The sequence below is a fragment of the Mauremys reevesii genome, linkage group 21 (genome assembly GCF_016161935.1).
Source record: "Mauremys reevesii isolate NIE-2019 linkage group 21, ASM1616193v1, whole genome shotgun sequence".
NCBI classification, from domain to species: Eukaryota; Metazoa; Chordata; order Testudines; family Geoemydidae; genus Mauremys; species Mauremys reevesii.
This window is the reverse complement of record NC_052643.1, coordinates 3345683-3368075: the sequence shown is the minus strand read 5'-3', so window position 1 is coordinate 3368075 and position 22393 is coordinate 3345683. Positions and strand designations below refer to the sequence as shown.

General features: G+C 56.7%; 1 protein-coding gene across 6 annotated transcripts in view; it reads right to left on the bottom strand.

Annotated features, from left to right (window-relative positions):
* Positions 1–65: 65 nt before the first annotated feature.
* LOC120387696 (chloride channel protein ClC-Kb-like) overlaps positions 66–22393 on the bottom strand; it is a 35596-nt gene continuing 13268 nt past the window's right edge. For 2 of the 6 annotated variants that reach the window (XM_039508689.1, XM_039508686.1), the window contains exons 2-20: positions 18745–18915; positions 17340–17468; positions 15043–15171; positions 13915–14054; positions 12390–12467; positions 12120–12198; positions 10006–10131; positions 7901–7985; positions 7402–7503; positions 6798–6882; positions 6101–6274; positions 5304–5373; positions 4824–4934; positions 4059–4272; positions 3527–3660; positions 2960–3060; positions 2109–2192; positions 898–984; positions 66–712 (exon numbers count right to left, since the gene is read on the bottom strand). In XM_039508689.1, the coding sequence (XP_039364623.1) occupies positions 665–712; positions 898–984; positions 2109–2192; positions 2960–3060; positions 3527–3660; positions 4059–4272; positions 4824–4934; positions 5304–5373; positions 6101–6274; positions 6798–6882; positions 7402–7503; positions 7901–7985; positions 10006–10131; positions 12120–12198; positions 12390–12467; positions 13915–14054; positions 15043–15171; positions 17340–17468; positions 18745–18868 (2100 nt within the window). In that variant the 5' untranslated portion in view covers positions 18869–18915 and the 3' untranslated portion in view covers positions 66–664. Of the gene's footprint in view, positions 713–897; positions 985–2108; positions 2193–2959; positions 3061–3526; positions 3661–4058; positions 4273–4823; positions 4935–5303; positions 5374–6100; positions 6275–6797; positions 6883–7401; positions 7504–7900; positions 7986–10005; positions 10132–12119; positions 12199–12389; positions 12468–13914; positions 14055–15042; positions 15172–17339; positions 17469–18744; positions 18916–19509; positions 19710–19806; positions 20002–22212; positions 22251–22393 lie in introns of those variants that run through there. The other 4 variants (XM_039508690.1, XM_039508688.1, XM_039508687.1 and 1 more) reach the window with 4 other exon arrangements.

The window sequence follows — 22393 nt, the reverse complement described above, 5'->3', positions numbered from 1 at the left end:
CTCCTCGGGGCTCGTGCGACCTTGTTCCTGGCTTACCCTGCACCCTTGCAGTTAGGGAGCAATTGCACAGTAAGGGCAGCACGTCATGTTACAGGAGAATTCAACACAGGCAGGTCTAAACCCAGATGTACACGGCAGGAGCCAGGCCCTTTCGCTGCCCGAAGCACAAGCCCCGACCCCTTGAGCTCAAGGAGCATCTCCCCTAGGGCTTGCTAAGTAGCAGACTCCTGGGCCGCTGGGCCCAGCCCCGAGAGGGCAGCAGGCACTAAATTCAGGATGGCGCATGCACATTTCACAGTGCAATAGACCCTGCAGCCTGGGCCTGCCCTCTCCGCTGACAGTCTGTGGGCCAAGGTGTTTGTCCCTGGGTAGCTCTGTGTTATCGTGTCTCCAGGGTGGGCGAGGGCTGCCAGCGGCTGGCAGGGTCCCCAGGCCAGAGAGGTCCAGGTGTTGCCTCTGCTCTCACAACCGTGGCTCCTTGCGGGGGGAGCAGGAAGGGTGGAGGAGTTTTCAAATCCATTTCCATTTACAAAAAATAAGTGGGGAGACGCCTGCCAGCACCACCCCCCTGCTGCTGAGATCTCAGGGCCCCAGCGAGATCCCCCTGTCCCACGCTCCGCTGCACAGAAGGGGGAAGGGGCTGCTCTCCCAGGCTCCAAATCGCTCACTTCAATGTCTTCGGATTTGCCAGGTCTTCAATCGCCTTCTTCATCTGGAAGAGAAAGCGGCAGGTGGGCAAGGCCGTGCCCCCGCCTAGCTCCATGCTCCTCCCCGCCCTGGGGACTCGATAGCCATTCAGTCACCTCCTCCATGCCCAGGATGGGTCCTGGGGCCCCTGGCCATCCCCCGCAGGCAGCTCTCCCCCAGCCCCGAGTCCCAGCTGGCCCCAGCCCCTACCTCGCTCCGAGAGACGGCCCCGACGACCTGTCCCAGGGACGTGACGAAGACCCGCTGCAGGTTCAGCAGTTCAAACAGGTTGTGAGCCTGGAAGGGAAGGAGCGGCGAGTGTGACGTGGCAGGGCAGCGCCGCCCAGTTCTCAGCAGAGCCCTCCTGCCCCCCTGCGCCCAACGGTTCCCTCTTCACGTGGAGCTGGCAGGGCCACACAAGCCTGGAGCTGCCCAGGGTAGCAGGGCCCTGGGCTTCCCCTATTGCGCCCTTGTGTACCCGCCCCAGGCGAGTTCAGGGCGTCCAGCCGCCTCTGCTGAGAACCGTGCAGGGAGCGGCCCCTGCAGAGGACACGGAGCCCATGTAATAAAACAAATCCCGGCTGGACTCAGAACTTTGTAACAGTGGGGGGCATGTTGGCAGCTGGCCCACAGCCTTCCTGTCTCTCTCGCTGCAGCCGATCCATCTAGCTGGGTCTTTATACCACATTCATGCCATGGTGACCCAAGCTCACACGGACAATCATCTGCACATGAAACAGACAAGCTCTCCAAGCAACCAATGCACCAGGTCTTAGCACGTGGCTGGTGCTCATCTCCGCCTGAACAGAGGCTCTTGGATAGACGGGGCTAGTACAAAGGCCTGACAGCAGGAGGACAGGTAGGGGGCAGGCACCAGGGCCACCCAGAGGATTCAGGGGGCCTGGGCTCTTCGGCGGCAGGGGGCCCCCGCTTCGGCGGTAATTCGGCGGCGGGGGGTCCTTCCGCTCCGGGACCCGCCGCCGAACTGCCCCGAACACCCACGGCGGGGGCCCCCTGCCGCCGAATTACTGCTGAAGCGGGACCCGAAGGACCCCCCGCCGCCAAAGACCCGGAGTGGAAGAAGCTCCGTGGGCCCGGGCCCCGTGAGAGTTTTCCGGGGCCCTCGAAGCGAGTGAAGGACCCCGCTCCAGGGGCCCCGAAAAACTCTCGTGGGGGCCCCTGCAGGGCCTGGGGCAAATTGCCCCACTTTCCCCCCCCCGAGTGGCCCTGGCAGGCACAAGCATGGCCTGGGGCTGTATTTTGATAGCCTTTGGCACCCCTGGATGGTTTGTCAGCTGCTGCCTCTGCTCAGCAGGTTCGGGCAAGGCAGGCGGCTCCCAGCAATCAGTCTGATCCTAGTTAGCCCCGTCTCTCCTGCCAGGCCTGGCCTCTCCCCAGAGCCCTTCCTCCCGCCCAGTTACCTGGTGCAGAGATGTCCAAGGTGACAGCTGGAGAGTTATTGGCTCGATGGCGCAGTCGTCCCCCAGCGTCCCGCTGGAGCGAGGCTGTCGGGGAAGACAGCGGGGGGTGGGCACTGACAGGCTGGAGGAGGCCATGGCAGTGGCCCCGCTTTCGTAGAGGGCTCTCGGGGGCATGTCCCACCCACACGCTGCCTCCCACGGGGACAGGACTCGGCGAAGTGCCTTTGCGGTCGGATACCTTATGGATTGCCAGGTGCTGCCCCTTTAAGAGGGTGGAGCCTCAGCAGTGGGCGTGGTCTCAGCAGGGCAACAGCGGTGATATTGGGGTAGGGTCGAACGCCCCCGCAAGCCTCTTGCCTGGGCCGGCGTCTCTGGGGATGTGGCCTCGGTGTCAGCACATGGCAGCCTGAGGGACTGAACCCCGCTTTGCAGAAGGGGCTCTCCGAGGGGGTACAGCTCCGGGAGGGCCACAGGTGCGACATGGAGCCACCCAATTGTCTCGGAAGGAAACTGGGACTGACCCATGGTGCCCCCCTGCCCTGCCCTCGCTAGACTGGGCGAGCGCTCTAATGGACTGCACTGAACAATCCAGCCCGGGCTGCCGGGACCGAAGAGCCTCTCCCATCACTTGTGGGCTGAAGCGATGAGAAGGGAAGAGGCTCTAAGGTGGGGCTGACCGGACAGAGGGGGCAACCTGCAGCCTCTAGCCCAGGGATCTCACCAGTTCCCTCCCAGGTCTGGCCAGACACTGGTTCCCCAACACCCACACCCGCTCTGTGCTAAGAGCTGCTGGCTGGAGGGGCTCTCCCGGGGCCGTATGCGCAGCAGGGGGATGAGTGCTCTGAACCTACCTTCTCCCCTGGCTCCTGGGGGGATGGCTTGGCTTCATCGTGGGTCTGGAGGTACCTGACCAGCTCAGTTCTTTGCACCATGCCCACCAGCATCAAAGACTCTAGGGGGGAAGGAGACAGGAGATGGGAGGAGCTGGAAGGGTAGGTCAGATCCCTGGCACCGGTTGACCACTTCATGGTCCTAGGCCCAGGCTGATGGAACATCTCTGCCCACCATGGGGGCTGCATCCAGGGAGGCAGCTCCATGCCACAGGCTCTGTTAAGCCACGGATGCTCTTCTGCCAAGGTAAAGCTGCTCAAGTCACCGGCTCGCTCCCACCTTTCTGGCCCGGGGCAGCAAGGAGAAACGCCAGCCACATCAATAAAGGGAACCGCTCCAGGTGCTCCATCCCTGCCAGGCTAGGAAGCGGGTCTGTCTCTCGCTGCCCAGGGCAGCAGGGCCCAGCTCCGGGGGAAAGGGAGAGGGGCGAGGGGAAGGAAGGAGAAACAGAGATGGCCATGGGCCTGGGGGACAGAGGGACGTGGAAGGGCCAGCAGGACCCGTGGCCCCGTCTCCGGGCGCGGTACCTGTGCTCTCCACAATGGGGTACTCCAGGTCGTCGGTAGAGGTCACGACGCTGAGGACCTCCTCAAAGCTGGCGCCCTTGGCCAGGACTGCAAAGTGGGTGTTCATGAACTGGCGAGTGGTCACGCTGTAGGAGCTGGGGGTGGAAGGGCCGAGCGTCAGCCAGGGCAAAGGGGAGAGCGCTCTCCTCTGACCCAGCGCCGAGGCCTCTGGACAACCATCACCACCGGGGGGGCCGGGGGAAGCCAGAGCCAGGAACCAAAGACCGACGGGGATGGCCATGGGAGTTGAGGACCCTGTGGTTGATCTGTTGTTAACCCACGGTACGCCAGGGCCCCTCTCCTGCCTCAGCTCTGCCTCTGTGCCAGGCGCTGCATTCGCTACCCAGCAGCGGTGGTGTGGGGCTCCATCCTCTCCGGCTCTAGCTGGCTGCTTACCCTGCCCCTCTTGCACCTGCGCCAACCCAGCGCCAGGCCAGCGGAGACGCCCCTCCGAAGGGCAGCAGGTGGCAGCAGCATCTCCCCAGGGGCTCACCCGATGTGTCGGCTCCTGATCCGGGGCAGATAGGGCAGTTTCTTCACGATGATGGTGCCGTCGTAGAAGGAGGGCTGGAACTTCTGGGCTATAGCGTTGGCAACCAGCACGGCCAGGATGACGGGCAGGATATGGGCGATCTGCCCGGTCACTTCAAAGGCCAGCAGGGCAGTGGACAGGGTGTGGGTGACCGAGCCCGAAAACGCTGCCGCCCCTGCCAGAAGGACAATACAAAGGGCAATTACCTCCCGCTGCTGCCCAGCACCCGGGGCGGGAGGGGTGGGTCTGCCAGGGTGCTCGTGTCCAGCTCCCGCATCCTCCTGCGTCATTCTCGCTGGTTGTCAGGCCATGCAAGCCATGGTGGAGCGGAGCTGGGTCCAGCTCGCAGCACACCGGAGCCTTGGAAAGGGAAAGGAATGGGGGGAGACAGAAGGATCCTGGAGACCACCCCAGAAACATGGGGTGATACACTAAATTCTGGAGCCACCCTGCAAAGGCACCTACCGCTGCAGCCTCATTCGTTATTCGAAGCCTGTAGTCAGCGATCGCGCTTGGCGGCAGCTCCACCGCGCCACTTTCTTCTTCGGTGGCAGGTCCTTCCCTCCGAGAGGGACCGAGGGACCCACTGCCGAATTGCCGCCAAAGAGCCCGACGTGCCACCCCTTCCCCTTGGCCGCCCCAAGCACCTGCTTGCTGAGCTGGTGCCTGGAGCCGGCCCTGCCTGGAGCCAGGCTCCTGAGTTGAGGTCATGTGCTAGAGACTTACCAGCCAGTGCGTAGCCTCCCGGAGTGATGGTGTTAACTACGCCGTCCGACTGGATACCATGGGGGAAGAGAAAGGCGACCACTTCCCCCACCAAACGCCCGATTGCAGCACCTGGAAAAACGTTCACCGCTGGAATCCAGCTGCTCTGATCTAAAGGTCAGGGACTCACGTTCCCACCCCCCAGTGGGCCCCTCTGGGACAGAAGCGCAAATGCCCAGGACTTGTCGAGTGTACGTGCCACCGGAGCAGGAACCAAAGTTCCCAGGAGCCAGGGGTGGATCTTGCTGGTCTAAGCACTCGCTGCTTTCCCCTCTCTCCATGACCCTTCTGCAGAGCCAGGGCTCTGCGTGTCGAGAGATCCCAGCAGCCTCCTCTGAGCTCTGAGTGATAAAGGGCTGGTCCAATGGGCAGCCCTTATTCCCTGGTATGGTAATAAGGACAATCAGAAATGGGTGCAAGGGCAGGGTGAAGCGGTCTCACCGTATACAAAGAGCGGCATGAAGTACCCAGCTGGCATCGGCATGGTGGTGGCCAAGATCAGCATCCAGAACTTGAACGAACGAGAGAGCAGGAGCGAGTGAGATCCACCCACGTGCACCCACTCCAGCCATCCCTAGCCCGCGATGGTGGTGGGGGTCCAGCCACCAAACCAGTTTGCAGAGTCCTCCATCCAGCAGTAGGTCCTGCTCTGCGCATACACCCTGCACATTGCCACGTCAGCGGTCACAGCCAGACCCTCATCGCCCAGAGGTGACAGCTCTGCTGGAGGACCCATAAGGAAGCCTTCCCCTGGACTGGCTCGGAGGAGCTGTGCTGAGCTGGTCTCAGCTGACCTGGCCAAATATTACATGGGAGATCTGGTTCTTCTGGCCCTCGGGTCCTTGCCAGAAGACGCAGAGAGGGAGCACAGGAGTTGCTGGCTACGCTTCCCCTTGAATCACACAAGAGTAACCGGGACATTTCCCCAACAGGAACCAGAGACTTCTCCTCCTAGGCCCTTCACGAGGGCACTTCCCCTCCAACCAGTGCACATGGCACAACCTTGGAGCCCTCTGGTTTATGCACAGGTGCTGCCACCTTGTATCCCCTATCAGACTCCACTGGGTCCTTGACTTTCCTCTCCCATCTCTGCTCCATGAGGCTGCATGTTCTTGGCTCTCCCTGAAGGACCCAGGGGGTGATCCAGCAAGGGGCTCCCGACTCCTCAGAGCACTGAGGTTCCTGTAGAATCAGACCCATGGTACCCAATCTCTCGGAGACCTCAACGGGGCCAATACCTTCATCACCAGGAAGAGCACCAGGCTGCCATAGATGGTGATGCTGGGCTCCCACCACTCAATCCACAGGTTTTCAGGGTCGACTTGAGGAGGCCTGGCCAGCGATGCGTTCTGGGACAGAAGGCCCCACGTCTGGTTGTCGAAGAGGGAGGTGAGGTGCTCCTTCATGCTGAGCTGGGAAAGGAGGAGACAGGTCTAAGCACTTCCCTGCACAGGAGGAGAAGATGCTGTGAATCACTATTGTGTTCAGACACAGTCTGACTCTCTTGTCACCCGCACTGGTGTAAATCAGGAGTAGCTCCATAGATGGCCCCAGCCTGCTACACCTACCAGCTGTATTAAGCCTGGAAGACCAGACTGAGGGAAAATACAGGCTTCAGGGGACTGCTGCCCTGCTAGAGGGATCTTGGGTGGGAGGCAGAGAGGATGTAGGGTGTGGGCTGAGGAGTCTGGAGAGAGGAGCCATAGGTGCAGCCAAGCCTGGGGAGAAGGTTGGAGCTGGACTTTAGTGAGAAGATAACAGTTTACTTTGTTAGTAAAGCCAGACCCTGGGAAGGGGGGAGTTTGTCTCTCCACAGTGTGGCCCGTCTTTCAGAGCTGGTTGGGAAAGGCCCCTGCTCTCCACCCTGGAGTGTGCACTTAGATCCCCACTGGTCAGAGAACAGGCGAGGGGATCCCACGATAGGCCAGTACTTACCCTGGATGCCATGAAGTGCCCCAGGCTGGGAGGGAATGTGATGGAGGCGAGCAGGAGGGCCACCAGGGAGGAATAAATGGGCTTGCTGAAAAAGGCAGATCAGTGACATGTAACATCACACAGCGACCCTGGAGTGGGGCTCTCTGAACGACAGGGGAAAGGGAGGGGCAGGGAGATGGCAGGTCACACAGGCTGGGTTGCCAAGTTGCAATGGGCCCATGAATTCTCCCTAGGGTGAAAAGCCAGCAAAGGTTCTGGAGCAGGAGGGAGGTTTCCTTTCCCTCCTGCAGCAGAGGAGGAGGAGGAGACAAACCATCCCCTTGTGGGCAGCGCAGAAGCCGAGCATGCCAAGAACGCTCCAACATGGAGCCTTCGCTGCCAATGGTTGGTTAGAGGGAACAAATAGGCAGGCAGGTGCCGGTGCCTCTTGGGGACTGAGCCAAGGAACCAGGACGGATCCGGTGGGAGATGACATCCAGCGCAGCACGGAGGGGGCGGAGGCTGGAGGGACAAGACGACGGGGCCAGGGCAGACGCCTCCCGTCCTGCTGCACTCTGGGAACAGCCCCCCCTCCTGAGAGCGCCCCTCCCTCCAGAACGCCTACTCTGTAGCCAGCAGCTTGGCGGTGACCGTGTTCCTCCGGACGTAGCCCAGGAGCCAGCGCTGACAGAAGAGATACGCACAGCTTAGAATCCCACAGATCCCCCTGCCGAGAGAAGAGACCGAAAAGCAGGAATTACCCCCCACTCCTCCCCCGAGAGCAGCCTGCGTCCTCCAAGGCAGCCGGAGGTCTGCGCACGTGCTGAGGTCATCGCCAGACATATTCATGCCGTGGCATAAAGAGACCATGAATGTAGCAATTCCCAGGTTTGGCTAGTGACTTTAGCTATAGCACCTCCCAGCTCTTAATAGATTTCATCCTCACCCCCCTGGTGCGGTAGGGCGCTGCTAGCGTGTCCGTTGTACCGATGGCAGAGTGTTGCCTCGGTAACTTGCTCACAGCGGCCGTTTGCCAGGCCCCAGGGCAGCAAGCTCTCCCCTGGGCTGGCCCCCCTTCCTTGGAAAGTGACACCTCTGCACCGAACAAAAGGACCTGCTCTTACCCGAGCACCATGAAGAAGAAGGTCTCTGGGAGATCAAATGGGAAATCAATCTTAAAATTGGTCTTGAACAGAGCAGTGATGGTTTCTGGGAGAAAGAGTCGGAAGTCATGACCACGGACACCCCAGGCACCCTCCAGTTCTATTAGCATTAGCCACGGGAGCGGTGGAAGCGCCCTAAAAGTGGGGGGGACCATAGGCGTCCGGACCGTGACCCCATCCCTGCCTTGCCCCTTCCCCCCGAGCCCCCACGCTCACGCCACCTCTCCCCCCGAGGCCCCGCCACCCTCTGGCTCTTCTCTGCCCTCTCTTCCCCATCGCTCGCTCTTACAGCTGGTAAGAAGGGGGGGCCATGGCCACTGGCCCCCCCTGTTCTGGTGCCCCTGATTAGCCAATAGGGAGCTGAGTGTATATCACAGATTCCGTCAGAGGCGGCAGCAGCCGGCCTGTGCCAGCGGACTGGCCCGAGTGGTGCTGGGATGGGGGCAAACCAGAGCCCAGCCCCCATGGTGACATGATATTTACATCCCCACCTGTGCAGCGGAGAACGGTACCTGCTGACCCACAGCCCGGAAGAGCCCGCCCCACCCGTGGAAGATGATTCCCAGCCACATGTCGGGGGGATGCCCCCAGCCCACGGATGGGTTCACCCGCCCAAGCCAGCCAGCAGTGTTGGGGGTTAGCCTGGCTGGCTGCTTTGGATTTCCAGGTGGAGCTGGCATCTCACAGCCTCCCAAGACATGCTAGCAGCGCCCGGCACTTCCCCATCCCCCCCGATTGTTTCGGTGTGACTCAGACTCTGGCCTTTTCTTTGACGGTTTAAAGGCAAGGGGAGAAATGAGGTGACGTTTGATGCTCATAAAACTGCGGGAGACAGAAACACATCTGGGGCTCTGCAGTCTGCCACACACTCCTCTTCCCAGGCACCTTAGCCGTGACCTGCAGCCCCCCCATCTCAGCCCCCTGTTCCAGTCCACAGACACGGCTCTGCCGATGCAGCTCAGCCCTGAGCTGTGGTGGCACCAACAGCAGCCAGTCGTGCCAAATGGCTGGTGCTTTTATGTTGCGAACAAACAGCCGTTAGAGCCTGGGCTGGCAGAGTCATTTCAGTTTCAGTGCTGCAAATATGAGCCTCATTCGATCTGCCTGGAATGCTTTTGGCCAGCACTGCAGGTGGCTTTATCAATTTTGTTTTCAAGCAGGGCCATGTCTGAAATCGCACCGCCGGGGACCAGACCATGGTTCTGTCAGCCGCATCCAGGACATAAAAGATGCATCATGCGCTATTAATGAGCTGATTTTAGCAGGATACGGGACCAAAACTCAGCCTAGAGCCTGCCAGTCTGCTTTCAAAGATCAGTGTCTTTTGCTGGGTTGTTCTGACCTCAGTCAGGGGAAAGATGAATTATTTTCTGGTCCAGGGTTTTGTTTAAAAAAAGAAAAAAGAAATGCCGTTCTGCCGGAACAGAGCACCTTTCATCCCGAAGGATAGCAAGCACTCTGCCAACTACAGACTGCTTTACAAAGGAATCTTTCAACCACCATTAAAATGCAGCTACTTCTGGGGTTGGGCCCAGCAGTTGTTTAACAGCACGTGACAAAAGCGCACACAACACTTTTGGGTAGGAAGAGGAGAATACTGTATGCAAAGTGCAGGAGGTATATAGTAAGATAGAATGTAACTAGCTGAGATGGATTTGAGCCAGAATATCAGGTTTGTCCTTATGAGTTCTCTACAGTCCCTTCCCCTTGTTCCGTTTTAAAGAGGACCCTCGTCCCTTAGATATTGCGGAGCTGGAACTAATAGGATCCACCCGATCTGACTGCCAGTGTGAATCAGCAGAATAACTCTGCACTAAGTATCTGTAGCTCCTGATGCAACCTCCCAGCTAAGGTCTCACCTCCAAGTTCTGACCCAGCCGGATGCTGCATATCTCATAGGCTCCCAGCACAAGGCGGTAGGACTGGAGGAGGGCTATTTCAGTGATGGGGCAGCCCAGCTGTGCACACGGATACCCATGTGTGGTTTGACCTTCTCTTTACTCATGGGCTATCCCACCACTCCTTGTGCCCCTCTCCGATCGCTCAGCTAGCGCTGGTCCCTGTACCTTGTTCACTGTTGAAGACGGCGAGCAGGCGGAACATGAAGGCTCCGCAGGTGGCAGAGAAGAAGCCCCTCCAATAGTCCCTGACCGCGAAGTGGGATGACATCACCTCAATGCTGAACAGGACCCCTGGGGAAAGAGGTCTCAGGTTACTAGGGTGGCAAATGAGAGGCGAGAACTCGCCTTAGGCATCTGAGCAGGCCCTGGGGGAGCTGGATGCCAGAGCAGACCCAGAATGAGCCAGGTGCTTGTGCCTCATCTCCTGACAAACTCTCAAGTGCTTGTTAAACATTATGCCCTGGGGAAAACGTACAGCACCAAGGGCCCAGATCCTCACACCAGGATTCTGGGCCATTCACAAAGAGGCCACTTAGACTCCTCCACCTCCAGCATCACAAACGACAGTGTTACATGAAGGAGAGGAGATGCTGATCTTTGAAGTGCAGAAGAGTCCCCCAACCTGCTGCTGTGAGGCCACTGCCAATTTCACGGCTCAGTGCTGATGTTACAGAGCAAGGCCCTGTGCGCGCTGACCCTTGGAGACTTTATATTTGTTCTTTCTTTGTCATAAAGTGCCTTAGGCTGAGCAATACATAGCTGCTGTCAGCGTAGGGGGAAAACACAGCACTGGCGACATAGCAATGCGAGACGGGCTTGATTTAAAGCTCCATGGAGAGTCATTCCATTGACATCAGAGGCCTTTGGAGCAGGCCCTGGGATAGCTCCGAATCCACCCTGCATCTAGTGACAGAAATTCCAGCGGGGACATTGTTTCCGCCTGCTGCTGCTGGAGAGCTCAGTTCTGAGCTTTTCTCCTCAAAGGACCCACATTAACATTTGTCCTGTTGAATTTTAAAAGGGGTTTCACAAAAGCTAATATGCATAGAAACATTTCCCTGGTTTTCCAGGTAGGGTCATCATGGTTTTGCCACCTGGTTTTCCTTCTTAGGGGACCTCTCACCTTCCTGGGAGTTCTCTTCTGGGCATTCCCATACGCAGTTCAGGGCAGACATCCCAATGCCTTTCTGTGCACCCAGCTTCCGCCAGGTGCCATTTTGTTCTGAGTTACGGACTCGCCACGGTAACAGGATCAATTGCTATTCATTGAGCAATAGCAGAAAGGGTGTGAAGACAGCAGGAGGTGAATTCCTACCTCCCTGCTGGGTCCAAAAGCATCAGCCTTATAGGAAAGGTAGGAGGGAAATTGGCAAGGTGGGGTGGGGGCAAGGAGCACAAATGGGAACAGAGGGGGCAGAGCAGAGCCCGTTGGAGCGAGGGCTGTTGTATTATTCGGCAAGACAAGGTTTTCAGCCCCAAAGAACAGATTTTGACCATGTGAGATCCTCTATTAGCTAGCACCAATAGAAGGCTGTTATCCTCTATGTCAGGGGTTCCCAAACGCTGGTCCGCATACCCCTGGGGGTACGCAGGAGCTTTAATACCCGGTGCCAATTTGTTATATAAAACACGGTAGGTAATTTATTTCGAGATGTACCACTGAGAACACAGATACACAGCGACACTGACGTATAGAGCCCTCCCCTCCAATCACCATGCAGCGCGGGTTCAGTTGCCCAGCAACAGTCCAGTCCTAACTGAGCTCAGAACTTGGGGTGGGGGGGGTTCAGTTGTATACGTCACACTGTAACTATCTCTGTTTGTAACAGTGAATTATGGACAGGTGGCTAAAGACAGGTGGTGTTAAGAAGAACACACAAAGTATCAGTGATGAGAAGGGGAAGGGGAAGCAGGCAGCTGGGGGTAGCTCCGGCGGGCGGTAGCGGGGCAGCCGGGGGTAGCTCCGGCAGGCGGTAGGGGGGCAGCCGGGGGTAGCTCCGGCAGGCGGTAGGGGGGCAGCCGGGGGTAGCTCCAGCAGGCGGTAGCGGGGCAGCCGGGGGTAGCTCCGGCAGGCGGTAGCGGGGCAGCTGGGGGTAGCTCCGGCAGGCGGTAGCGGGGCAGCTGGGGGTAGCTCCAGCGGGCGGTAGAACACAATAAGAAAAGTTTGGGAACCTCTGCTCTGTGACCCAGCTGGCGGGGGGAGGCACCACACACTCCACCAGCATGTGACACGGCCCTCACCCCTGCCGCCCCCCGGGCCGGGCCAGTTGCACTCTTACCGCTAATGGGAGCCCCGAAGACGGTCGCGACTCCAACAGCAGCGGCTGCCACCAGCATCTCCGTCTGCTTGCTCTTGTTCTGGAACGGAGACACACGCGGAGCAGGGTGGTTTGCCTCAGACTCTAGCACTCGCAGGGAGCCCCACTACGCTGCCAGCGGGGACCAGTCGATAAGGGCAACCCCAGGGAGACGGAATCGGGGTGTCTGACCCCACCCGCCGAGTCCCCTCTCCTCTCACCAGCGGGCGGCCGCCCCATTCGCCGCCTTACCTCATACTCCCCAACGACAGACGTTCGGATCTTTCCTAAATACGCTGCGATCATGCTGGAGAGGTGCACGAAGGGGCCCTGGAGGAGAGGAGGAGTTGGGTGCTCAGTGGTTTGCATGAAGAGCAGAGACTCGCCAAAGAGCAGTGGCTTCCTTGGAGAGAAACGCCACAGCCCGGCTGAGCGAGGTGTAACCTGCTGACATCGGTGCAGTGACAGCACGAGGTGTGGATCTGGCCCCAGCTGGTCACCTGAATTGCTTGGGATGAGAACACAGGCTGGAAAGCCCATGAGATCAGACGGTCTCAAGAGATTACCTCCTGCGGCCATGACCTATCCGATCCCCCTACTGCCGCACAGATCAGCGTTCAGTTCACATCTGCCAACAACAGGCAGTTACCTGAGGAACCAGGTCTAGAACCCTGCTCCTTCCAGCCCAAAAGGCACAGACCTCTGCTGCTTGAGCTGACGGAGAAGCACTCGCCTCTGTGCATTCCAGCCACTAGACGGCACCATTGTCTTTAATGTGTGGAAGGAAAACTTGTGTTGTTACAGGGGATTTCAGTTTAGGAGACACGCTGGAGGTCTCATGAAGCCAGTAGCAAAACATCATTCGAGTTTCTAAACCTTGCATCCGACGAAGTGGGGATTCACCCACAAAAGCTCATGCTGCAAAACGTCTGTTAGTCTATAAGGTGCCACAGGATTCTTTGCTGCTTTTATAGATCCAGACTAACATGGCTACCCCTCTGATACTAAACCTTATAGTTGATCATTTTCATTTCATTTTCTAGGGGGAGATGTGGGGGCTGTCTCTCAATCCTTGCTCAGCTGACCTCAGATCTGGACCACTAGCCAAACCCCCAGGTACAGCAATTTTCAGGTCAACCCAAGTAAACAGGTAGATTTTAGATCACTTGGAAAAATCAGCTGTTAAACAGCAAGCTGGTCTCAACCTTCAGTGCCACTGCCCCACTCTGATATGGGCTAATTCCCACCCGCCCACCATTGCTGCTCAGCCCCTGGACGGTTTCAATCTCTGTTTATTTGCAACTCAGAGAGAAGAGGCTCTTGAGCATGTTACAGACACACCCATTCTCAGACCCAGAATGGCCCTCGGGTTCTTTGTATGTGTATCTGGAGATTCCCGTCTCTCGCTGGACTTGGAATCTGTTGACGCAACCTGACTGAAACATGCCCTCAGATATCAGACGGCTAAAGATCGCTCCGGTGCCCTGAATCAGGGTCAGATTCTCAGTACATCAGAATCATCCCACTGATGTCAATGGATTTGCACCAGCTATGGAGCTAGCCCTGCTTGGGACACCCCAGCACCTTTTGACTTCATCTCCCTCCCAAGATTTGGAAGAGTCCCTTGTAGGGAGCATGGGGCTCTCACCCAGTCTCCTTCCTGTACTTTCTATACTATCCCCGATGGCCTACACCAGCCTGGTCCCTCAAGAGGAACCAGCAACCAAAATGTCTCCTCAGCCTCATTCAGCCACGAGACCGAGCGGGGGACACTTACGACTTTGCCGAGGAATATGGTGCTCCCACACGCGAGGGTGCAGGTCAGCCCCACCACTTTGGCTCCAAAGTTTTTAATGGCCAGGTACTCCTCCAGCATGACTCCGGTGAGAATGGTCTTGAGCTCCGGGATGCCAGAGCCTGGAGAAACACAGAAAAGTAGGACATGCCAGAATGCCAGCAAACCACTTGGTGAGCCAAGAGTTAACAGAGGTGAAGGCATTTGGTAGCAATGTCTGGATCTCCAGTTCTGGGATTCCACTGAGTCTCCAACCAGGAATCCAGTATCAGCAAGGCCAAGGGGGTGTACTCTGAGTTGGGTACTTGCAATTCAAACCAGATGCCACTAGATCATCCAAAAGCAGAGAGATGCTCTGCTTCTACCCAAGGTGTCTTCCACATTTGTTGGGTTCCAGGGATAAAAAAAAAGCCATCTGTTGCTTGCTATAGGGCAAAGACCTTTGTGCACACTTGACATTGAGAGCCAGTGAAAGGTTCCCTGTGGTCAGCCGTGGAGACAGAACTCCTCTGTTTATCCACCAAGCCCATACAATGTGGGAAGCGGCAGCACAAACTTCTCATGCACCACCCGGCCAATGCCCTTCAATGCATCTGACCTGGGGCGCGAGAGGAGAGTTCACTCTCCAGGCCCTTCCAGTCCTTGACCTGTCTGCTGTGATGGCCAACAAGGGACCCACTTAGTACTGACCGTCGTGGGATTTTTGTGATGTGCACATCTGTCTCCAGCTTTCTCCACTCTGCAGGCCACTCTCTAGGAGATAGACCTTCTGATGGACCATCTCCCAAACCATCACCCCAACCCCCCACTGCTTAGCTCTCAGAAGGTTTCATTCTGAAGACCCTCCCACCCAAAGTGGAAGAACCATTGCATCTACTGCCCACTGGGCTGCACTTTCCCCATCATGATGTTGGTCAGCATGAGCCCGCGGTGCAACAGAAGGGCCACCCCTGAAGCACTTGATATCAGGTTGGGTAGTCAATAGCCTGGGGCTTGACTCCAGAAGAGACATCAGGCTGGTAAGGAGCTATGGGACAAAGGGATGATTCTTATTAATAGGATGGCTCCTCTGTGACCTGTGAGCCTCGTGTCTGAGCACGTCAGACTCACCTCCCGAGTGTGGAGTGATGCTCTGAGAGAAGCCAGTGGAGAAGGCGGACAGGGCAATCGGGTACATAGTCCAGGACAGGTACTTCAGCAGTAAGTGATCCCCGAGCTCTTGGTAAAGCCACGTGTGTGCTAGAAAATGAGTACAGCAGAGACGAAGGAAGTGATGCAGCAAAATGGACCAGTGGCCTAGCGAGTGCAATATCTTGCCTCCGTCCACAACACAACAGACCAGTTGTGCATCTGTTCTGATAGCCCACATACGACACACCAGAACAGAGCGACGGTCCAACTATTCCAACTTCCCACCATTCCAGTTCATACCAATGGCCCATCTATTCTGGGATCCCATCTCCTGCCGCACCATAACAGATCATTGGTCCAGCTATTCCAGTCCACTCTCTCCAACAGTGCTCAGTGGCCGAGGGAAGATGTTAATCCCATTCGAACATCTAATTGTACAATAACAGCCCGTGGAGTAAGACGGGGAGATTCTTCCTGACCCCCGTCTGACAATCTTCCTATGCCCAGAAGCATGAGGATTGGCAGTGCTTGGGTTTTTACCCCAGCTAGTGTAAACTTCAGATTCCATTCTAATTTATGTGTGTCCAGTGCAATAGTGAATCTTACTAAGTTGTTTGCACCACTAATACCCTATGGCAGTGAGTTCCATGGGTTTATTACACAGTGTCTAACTCTTTGATTCTCTGAATGCTCTTCCCGCCTTTCATTCACCACAGCCTCCAACTCTACGTTCCCGGAACATTACCCTACATAAAAAACATGACACCAAAACAAACGGGGGTGGGTTGTGACAGGACAGTCGAGGGGGAGGGGAAGAAGGACCGGCAAAGGGTGGGGTGGGAACAGTCTCTGTGATGGGTTCGGCCGCAGGGTTTCTTGTGGCCGACGTGCTCTAAGCTTTTCATGTTAAAATCAATGTCAGTGGCGCGACAGGGTCTGTGGAAATACGTCGTATACATGGGGCATCCTTCATCTGAACCCTCTTTCTATTGCCCTTTCTTGGGACCACATTCCATTCTCCTCTCTAAAACCCAAATCCCTCTCTCCTCAGCGCTCTGCCCAGCTGCTGCCTTCCAGAAAACAGACGGGGGCTGCACTGAACAGGCAGCTGAAGTAAGCAAGTCACCGCGCCACCTGGAGTTGGTTTGTGCCATCATTTGCATAGCCAGCGTTGCTGGAATCCGCTCCAGACGGGCACAGAAATTCAGTCTGGGATCCCTCTCCCACTCTCTGTCCCCTTCTTCACGTGGAAGAACGAGAACAACGTGGATTTCTGTCTCCACCTGGAATGGATTCCTTGGGGAGGATAAAAGCCTCTTTTAGATTTCTGTGCCCACCTGGAGTGGATCGTCCTGAGCGCACTCTGGGCATGACAGTAATTAACGGAGCTACACAGAGGAGCTCCCAGGATGCTGCCTGATCTAATGCGAACTCCACTAGGTGTCAATGTAACCTAAGTTTTCCCTCTGGGCCTGGACTCTGGCTTTGTGTATTTACCTGACAGTGGGCTGCTAGGGTACTGCTGCAAATCCCCTCGGACTGGAGCGTCCGACGGAACAGGGCAATTCTCGACTGCTTTCCAGCCACAGATCCCAGTGGTGAGGGGGGGGGGGTGTTGCTGTTCACATGCGGTGGAGGGGAGGGAGGGGGTAACTTGCCCAGGGTTATGCAGAGAGTCGGTGGCAGAAATAGAACCGGATGCTCTTGATTCCTAGTTCAGTGCCCTACCCACCCAACTCCTTTCCCTAAGCTTATGCTGTTTGCTCAGCCAGTGATACCCTGCACTGAATTCTGCCATCATCCCCATGGTCCAGCATCCCCATGGCACAGGCAGTGAACCCCACAGAGACCAGCCAGGCCAGGAGCTTCCTCTCAACTGATGCTGCAGTAGAGTCTTGCAGAACACCCCATGCACTCCTAGGACAGGCCATTGCCTTGGGGCTCCTACGTGCTGAGTAAGCAGAGGCCAGGAGCAGCGCAGAGGGAATTCCCTCCATGTCCAGAAAGCCCCCACTGAGCAGCTTTGGCTGCAAGGACTATGGGGCATTCAGGAGAGGCGTCCAGTGGAACAGTGCAAGCCAAGGCCTGGCCAGGAGCACCTGAGTACTAATCCCATCTCTGATCCTACCTCCTCCTGTGGCACTGGGCAAGTCACAGCCCCTCTCCCTGCCTCAGTTTCCCCAGGCGGATAATCATTCTGCCCTACTCACTGTAGAGGCTGGGGTGCTTCGTAGTATTCAGCTGAGAGAAAGCGATCACAACTGGCCAATAGTTACCGTTCGATAGCCTGGAGACTGTGAAATCCATGGCGAAACTGATCAGCGCCATTATCACCCCCAGGAAAAAGAGGAAGTACCAGTCATCACCGACACGGAACAGCTGGCGCTTCACACACTCCAGGCAGCCTGCAGGGGGCACCAGTGGGACAGGGCGAGTCAGACACACTCCGCTGGGGCCAGGTAAATCACATGTTACAAGGAGGGTCAGCTACACCCCACAGGGCATGAGTTTGATTGTTGCACGGCAACTCGTTCCTTTTGCCGAGGGACTGTGGCTAACCCAGTAAAAACACTGGCCCCAGATCAGGGCCCAGGCACCAGGAGAATTTCCTCCTGCTTGGGCTCCTGGGGAAGGATTTGCGGGGGTCGCTCTTTTCAGCCCCCTTGTAGACAGAGGCTGCACATCCCTCACAGGAGGAAAGTGAGCAGAGCTGGTCAGTAGCGCAGGGTCTGGCACTGAAGCAGAAAGTGATCGTTTGTTCTGCACTCGGAGGAACAGGTTCCCGGAGGATGGGAGAAGCACAAAGACACTTTTCAACCAGCTCAGTTATCAACCAGGAAACAAAGTTCCCCTGCGGGGGCAGCTTCGTTAAGGCTGAAATAGTCCACGAGTTCATTCCGAGATTCATTTTCAGACCAGCTACTGCCAGCGAGACCCACCCAGCAGCTGGGTTTTGTTCTTCCGCAGCTCTCTATGCAGGCAAATGTCAGGGGAAAGGCAGGACAGACTGAAGGGGCACCTTAGACATACCAGCTGGATGTTATTAAATACAGCTGACCTGCAGCCGTGGTGGATCAAACCCGGTGCAGTGATTCGGGGGCAGCCATTTGAAATCCAAGCCCAGTGGATACTTAACATGGCTGGGCCATTACACCCATTGAATCTATTTCCCCCATGTTAAGTATCCTCACAGCTTCTTGTCAAACTGTCTGAAATGGGCCATCTTGAGGACCACTGCAAAAGTTTTTTTTCTCCTGCTGACAACAGTTCATCTTAATTAATTAGCCTCTTAGAGTTGGTCGGGCAACTCCCACCTTTTCATGTTCTCTGTATGTGTCTCTCTCTCCTCACTCTATGTTCCATTCTGTGCGTCCGATGAAGTGGGCTGTAGCCCACGAAAGCTTATGCTCAAATAAATGTTAGTCTCTAAGGTGCCACAAGTCCTCCTGTTATTAACGACACACCGTAGAGTTGGGGGGTTTAGGAACTGCAAGGCTCCAGCTGGGGAGGTGCCTGTGGCCCCAGCCCCCACCCCAGAGGGGTGTAGGTGTCACACTTGAGGGCCTGCTGGCAGGGGAGGATGCTGCTTATGCGCCATCTGGATTAGATGACCCAGGAGGCCTTCGACAGCTCTGCCACCCGCGCTGGAGTAGGAACATTTCCATCCATTTCGGCTCTTACCTCGGATTGTCCTGCGTGTTCTGGGCCAGGGCCTCCAGCTTTCTTCTAGCACTAGAATCCTCTCCGCCTCCTCCTGGGCAGCATGGTGCTCCCTCCGCCCCCTCCAGGACCCTGCCGTCGCCATGGGCCAGCGATGGCTCCGGGCCAGGAGTAGCAGGTCACTGCTGGTCCCTGTGCAAATGGGAGCAGCTTGGTGGTAAGAGGCGGGTCCGGGCTGCCTCACCGTAGGGGGTTCTGGGCTACAGAGAGGCCCACCTTACAAAGGACGGCGCTAACCAGAGACCATTTCACTAGCAGCGACCATCAGGGCCGCCCAGAAGATTCAGGGGGCCTGGGGCAGGGCCGGGTCTTCGGCGGCAATTCAGCGGCGGGTCCCTCTCGGAGGGAAGGATCCACTGAAGAACGAAGCGGCGACGGTACAGCAGCCTAAGTGCCACCAATTGCGGCTTTTTTTTTTCCCTTGCCGCTTGCAGCGCTTGTACTCACCGGGCGGCACTCCGAGGCTTCGGCAGCACTTCAGCGGCGGGTGCTTCACTCGCTCCAAGTCTTCTGCTGCACTGAAGGACCCACCGCCGAAAACCAGGAGCGAGTGAAGGGCCTGCCGCCGAAGTGCTGCCAAATACCCGGAGCGGCTCGCGGGGCCCCTGCAGGGCCTGGGGCAAATGGCCTCACTTGCCCCGCCACTGGGTGGCCCTGGCGACCGTACAGCTTTGGCAAATGACAGGCTCAGCTGTCCTGGTCTGCATGTGTGGTGGGGACACCTACCTCCCACCAGCTGCTGCTTCCCCAATAACCCAGCCGTGGGGTACTTCTTTGCTGGGTCAGAAACAGCCTCCTCATGGACCCTGGGCTGGAATTTGATGTTACATGGCTGCAAATCCGTTCACTTACACCAGGGACACTAAGCCCTGGTCGCTCCCCTCCCCTCCCTGCTCCCCAAGCTTGCCTAGTCCCCTCTCCCCTCCTCCATCTGTCTTGCCTCTGTTGTGGTGAAAGCTTCTCCTCTGGCCCTCCCAGAATCCAGAACAGACTCCCTGGATGGCTGCCAACTCACTGACTCACCCTCTCCTTTCGTATCACGCCTGAAGACGGCATTGGCCCTGCCTGGATCTCTTGAGACAAAGTCAGTGGGACTTCGGTCCTCCTTGGAGTGGCCTAATGCCCAGGGGTGAGTGTCTGGTCCAGAATCTCGCTGGAGAGCGAGGGGTGATTTAGCTCTGCTGCGCACCGGGAAGCAGTTTATAGGAAAGATCCCGCACCAGGTAAAGCCGCACTGTGCTAATAATAGCTGATGTTTGGCATCCAGCTGGAGTGAGCGGGTGATTAATGTGTTGACTGAGTGGGTGACCTTGAGCTGCTAATGGAGTGAGACCCAACAACAAGGAATAAATTCTCCCCCCTGCGCACCAGGCCCGTGAGGCCTCAGGGCATCCACGTGTTGTTCACGGGAGGCCAAGAAGGTCAAGTGTAGGACAGGAGGTTATCAGACAACTCACGCTCAGCTCACAGCTAGGTTTGGATCCCAGGAGAGGCCCCGTGGCAAAGAGACACGATTCCCTCCAGGCATCCCGCCCCTGGCTCAGCTGCCCGGACCACCTGGGGATGGAGGCTGGAGCCAAACCTCTACCCCTTTCCTGCCTACTGTCCCAGGAAGCGGGTGAGCAGGGGCATCAAAACAATAAGCGTGGCTGATGTGTCAGGAGGAGGGACTCTTCCCTCTGAGCCAGCCGGGTAGCCCTGCCATGCCCAAGGGGGGGTCTATGGTCTCAACCCAGTTCTAAGATCAAATGAAACCAAAAGGCATTTAGGGCTGGATCCTGCCCATCCCCTGCCCCCCACTCACGCAGAGCCCCCCCTGAAATCGACACAATGTAAGGTCATGATAAAGGTGAGCAGGGCTGGCAGAATCCAGCCCTTAATGAACCTTTATGACAGGGACAGAAGTACCTGGCTAGAAACCATCCTGTTTCGGGTTGCGTTCCAGGAGGGCCTGGCTCTTGCATCAGCCAAACTGGGTTCACCTAATTCAGACCACTCGAGCCATCCCTGAGGATTCAGCCCCTGTAGTTTCCCGGCACAGAATCCGCACGTGCAAGGACTTGCACCAACAAGGGTGCACTAACAGTGAAGCCTCGGCGCGGCGGGGAAATGTACAGCGTGTGCCACGCTGCGACCCAGCAGCCAGGCCCTTCACTCCTGCCGGGCCCCAGGCTTGAAAGCAGGGGCAGTGGCTGCAGGAGTGAGGAGGGAAGGGGGCTTCGTGGCTAGCAGGGTGGTGGTTGGTTTGGGGCTCTGATGGGCATGGGAATGGGGATCAGAGCGGGAATGGGAGGGAGTAGAGAGGAGTCTAGCTAGAGCTGATAGAAAAAACATTTTGATGGAACGCGTTTGGTGTCAACTGACTGTGACCAAATGGGAATTTTTCAGCAAAAGCTTCTGTGTTCATCAAATATTTTCACCAAAAAACTGAAATCTGATTAGTTTTTGTTTCCTGCAACCAAAAAAACCCCAAAAATTTCAGAGTTTGGGGTTGCTGAAAACTGAACTTTTTTTCAGGTTTCAGTTTCTACGAGGAAATTTGTTTTGACAGAAAAAAGAGAAACATTTTGCAGCTGTGTCAAAATTTTTCGTGGGGGAAGAAACATCTTTTCCCAACAAGCTGTGATCACAAGCCTTGTGACAGGGGATCTCACTGGGCCAGGCCACATGGAGATTCTCAGAGAGTCCAATGTGGGGAAGTGAATGTCTTCCAGCCCTTTCACCGTGCACAGACTCCTCTCCGAACCCGCCCTCTCTCCCCAACCTTTTCCATGCTGAGCTGGACCTCTGCACTTTTCATGGTTTGCCCATTGCTCATTCGTACCCTAAAGATGAGTCTTTCTTGGATGGGCCAGGGCAAGGAACCAGCAGACGGCACCAAAGACAGATGATACCTGTCCGTTAAAAGAACAGGGAGCCCTACAGGTGCCTGCTTTCAGCACTGCCGTCTTCTCCAAGCCCATCCTGCATAGGAGTTGGGGGGGACCAGCTGGTGGCCCTTGGAGATGCAGGAATGGGATTCCGTCCCAGGAACTCAAAACAGCTTCCCCGCATTCTGCCGTGAGCATTTCAGTGCACTCCCATGTAACAGCACTTTCTGATTCAGCAGATGTTCAGAGGCCTAGATTCGGCACTAGTATGGGCTGTGCTCCTTTCTGGGCAGGACAGGGGCAAAAGTGGCTGTCTGCCAGCGTTGTTGGCCCAGATTCTGGGCACAGCCATGACCCACTTTGTTGGCTTAGGGTACGAAGCAGTTTTTGCTGCTTTATTATTGGGCACCTATGTTAACACCCCCTGAAATTCATGGGGCAATTTGCCCCTCTAAGGGCTCTTGCTTCAGGCTCTCTGCAGACTCAGACATCACTGCATTGATAATACTCACTTCACCTTTCAAGGTTTTCTTCACATCCAGGACAGCTAGAGACTTACTGTTGTTTGTTTTAATGAAAGCCGAGATCCTCACATAGAAGACGGCACCTTCAAAAGCAGAGCTGGGTTGCTGACTAGGCACAATCCGGCCCCATTCAAGCTGGGGAAGAATTCCCAGGTAGCCAGTCATGCCATTTTTCCAGCTGCTTCATGCCACCCACTGGAGTGGAGCCCCCAGGTC